The 3,592-nt window shown below is 39.1% G+C and overlaps 1 protein-coding gene across 2 annotated transcripts in view; it reads right to left on the reverse strand.

The window, feature by feature from the left end:
• Spryd7 (SPRY domain containing 7) overlaps positions 1–3,592 on the reverse strand; it is a 24,765-nt gene that overhangs the window by 15,368 nt on the left and 5,805 nt on the right. For both annotated transcript variants that reach the window (XM_021203637.2, XM_021203640.2), the window contains exon 2: positions 2,488–2,604. In XM_021203637.2, coding sequence (XP_021059296.1) covers positions 2,488–2,604 — 117 coding nt within the window. The remainder of the gene's footprint in view (positions 1–2,487; positions 2,605–3,592) is intronic.

Genomic DNA, 3,592 nt, shown 5'->3' on the forward strand with positions numbered 1-3,592 from the left:
ATCCATCTATCTATCTATCCATCCATCCATCCATCCATCCATCCATCCATCTATCTATCTATCCATCCATCCATCCATCCATCTATCCATCTATCTATCCATCTATCTATCTATCCATCTATCTATCTATCCATCCATCCATCCATCTATCTATCTATCTATCTATCTATCTATCTATCTATCTATCTATCTAATCTCAGCTCTATTATACTTACGATAATATGAACAATAATTCAAAGGTTGAACATGAGTAAGATATAAAATAATCTTCTTAGTGCTGGGGATCTAAATCCAGCACCTCTCACATGCCCAGTAAGTGCTCTCACCACATTATATCTCTAGAAGCAGGCATTCTCTTGCCCAGACAAATAAAATATCCAGAGTCTTAGACCTTTTCTTAAGTTGCTACCTTTCCAGTTTTTATTAAAATCAGAAGAAATACACATGAAATATAAATGGAAAAAAGTCTGAATTTCCATGTTGCTAATACTTTTTCAGAATTGACTGATTCCATCAGAAAGTTGTATGAACGTTTGGACTTAATCATCTTGATATCTGAAATACTTTGACCTTATAGTTTGTCTCCCCAAAGAGAAAACTCTGAGAATGATCGCGGGTGACAATACTAACTTCATAACATCTGCAGATAGGGTTCTGCAGTCACCTTACTCCTAAAGAACTGTGGACAACTACCTCTAACTTCCAGTACAGAATTTACACTCCAACACCTCATCTGTCCTAGGAATGGCACTATAAACAGTGTCCCTCACAGTAAAATCCACAACTCGTTCTTTATTAGCTTTAAGGCTCAAATTTTTGCTTCTTTAAAGAAGCAAGTATATTGGGGAGACAACACTAACTGGGACAGTCTACAGCCAGTGAAGTAACTTACAACAGCACAGTGGAAAGACTTGGATTATGCCATTCACCTAAGAAAACCAGTATAAACTACTATAGGGAACCAGCTCCAGAAGTACTGTATTGTCCAAAGAGTGGGATTCTCTTTACTATAGTCTTTTTATAGTTACATCATTGATGAAGATTTTACCAAAGCTCTCTTTATGACTTTTTTTTTTTTTTTTTTTTGGTTTTTTGAGACAGGGTTTCTCTGTATAGCCCTGGCTGTCCTGGAACTCACTTTGTAGACTCAGAAATTCACCTGTCTCTGCCTCCTGAGTGCTGGGATTAAAGGCGTGCACCACCATGCCCAGCTTCTTTATGACTTTTATTAAAAACAAACCAAACCCCACATATCTGACCATATATAATACAGCTACAAGTTTTGATCCTAATAGTAATACAGATTTGCCATATAATTCAAGAAACTCCCTAAAATTGCAAAAGAAAAGTCTTATCATTTGGATGTGAAGTGTCCTTCCAAAGAGCCACATGGATGGATCCCCGCTGATGGATTTAATCACGCAGAGTGACTGCACCATGAGGGTTCTGCTTTCACCAGGGGTTAGTCCCGTGTGCAGACTTGGTATGATGGCATTATTAGAAGGCAGTATAAAAATAGGACTTGGGGCTTGTTGGGAGGAAGGAAGTTACTGGGGGCATGCCTTTGCAGAGTATATCTTGTCCCCAGGCTCTTCTGTGTCATTACTCTCTGTTTCCTGGCTCTTGTGACCTGGGGAACTTTGCAATACCAGTGTCCTCCCAAGATTTCATGCCTCACCATGGCTGAGAAACCACAGAACCACTCACCATCTCATTGTGTACTACACTCTATGTGTATAGAACTCAGGAGGCAGGCCAGGTGGTCTTAAGCTTACAGAGCTCTGCCACCCTCTGACTCCCAAGTACTGACATTACTTTGTTACAGCAGCTAGCATAGGCACGCACCTCAGATTTCTTCCAGGATTCTGTATCTGATGACTGCTTCAGAAAACAAACCAGGGTATCTTGGTAAAGGAGTTAAGGGGAAGAGCTGGAGAGATGACTCAGAGGTTAAGAGCACTGACTGTTCTTCCAGAGGTCCTGAGTTCAATTCCCAGCAACCACATGGTGGCTCACAACCATCTGTAAAGGGGTCCGATGCAATCTTCTGGTGTGTCTGAAAACAGCTACAGTGTACTAATATATGTAAAATAAATAAATAAATCTTTTTTAAAAAATTCAAAAAGAGTTAAGGGGGAAGCTCAACTCAAAAGATTATTCTTTATCCTAACATAAAATATAGCAAGAGTCAACATGCGTTACAGGCTAACATTAGCTCTAGAACTTTAAATGATGCTAGTGTATTGTCTTAAAACACTGTCCTACGGCAGACAGTGCAGCTCCTAAAATTCCTATTCCATAGAAGAGAATATGAAACCTAATTTAGCAAACTGCTCGATTTAACTTGGATCACCACAGTGGAAGACTGGGACCTGTATACAGAGTTTGGGACTTTTCTTAACCAGCTCCTAAAATTTTTTCACATTCAAAATTATTGTTAATATTCAAAATAACTGACATTTAATAGTTAAGTACAATTATACTAACCAGTAGACTGGATTTTGAACTCAAAGTAGCTTTTGTTCTGATGTAAGGGTGCACTGGCTAAACAACCTCCGGTGCCACAGATTCTTCTTCCGTTTTTCACGATGACAACATCTGTTCCTAAACAAAACACAATACCACAATCACAGTTAATCTGTGTACTAGCTGTGCATGTGTAACAGATGGGGTGGGAGGGAGAGCGAGTCCACAGGTGGGGTTAACAGAGGTCAGTATCAGCTGTCTTCCCCCATAGCCTCCCACCTCATGTTCTGAGCTGGAACCTGGAGCTCACTGACTGCTTAGACCGGCTGGCCAGTGAGCCTCTTAGATCTCCTTGTTTTGTCTTATCAGTGCCTCAGCTATAGAAATGTATTATCATGCCCAGCTTTTTGTGGGTACTAGGGGACCCAAACATGGGTCATCACACAGCAAGCACTTTATCCACTAAGCCAGTGCCCCGGGCACATTCACTAATTCAGTCAACAACAACTGTAACAACAAACCAGGAACATTATTAGTCCTTTCATATTTAGGGAATATTGATAGATTATTTTAAATACTTTATTTTCCATTTTTTAAAGAGTGCTTGTACATACTATTCATTTGTACATAATATTTATTTGTAACAAGTCTTTTTCAATTAAGTTGTTTCAAATAAACTAAACTCTGTTGAGTATTTAAATTATTTGCCAGGGGGTCAGTGAAATGGTTTATCTTTCAACAAGCCTAATGACCATCTGAATTTGAGCTGACTCCCAGAAGTTTTTCCCTGACTTGACATGCAAGCCATAGCACATGTGTGTCCCCATAATTGCATATAACATAAACAAAGTATATTAAAAAATTATAAGATAGGAGACTAACTCATTTAATTTTTAACCAATAAACAGATTAAATAATCTAACAATTTTCATTTAATACAAGCCATAAAAACTTTAAAAACTTAGTATACTGGTACAATTTTCAATTCCAACCAAATGACTTAAGACAATCTATTAGCTGGGCGTGGTGGCACATGCCTTTAATCCCAGCACTCGGGAGGCAAAGGCAGGCGGATTTCTGAGTTCGAGGCCAGCCTGGTCTACAGAGTGAGTTCCAGGACAGCCAG

Source organism: Mus pahari, chromosome 8, assembly GCF_900095145.1.
Source record: "Mus pahari chromosome 8, PAHARI_EIJ_v1.1, whole genome shotgun sequence".
Lineage (NCBI taxonomy): Eukaryota > Metazoa > Chordata > Mammalia > Rodentia > Muridae > Mus > Mus pahari.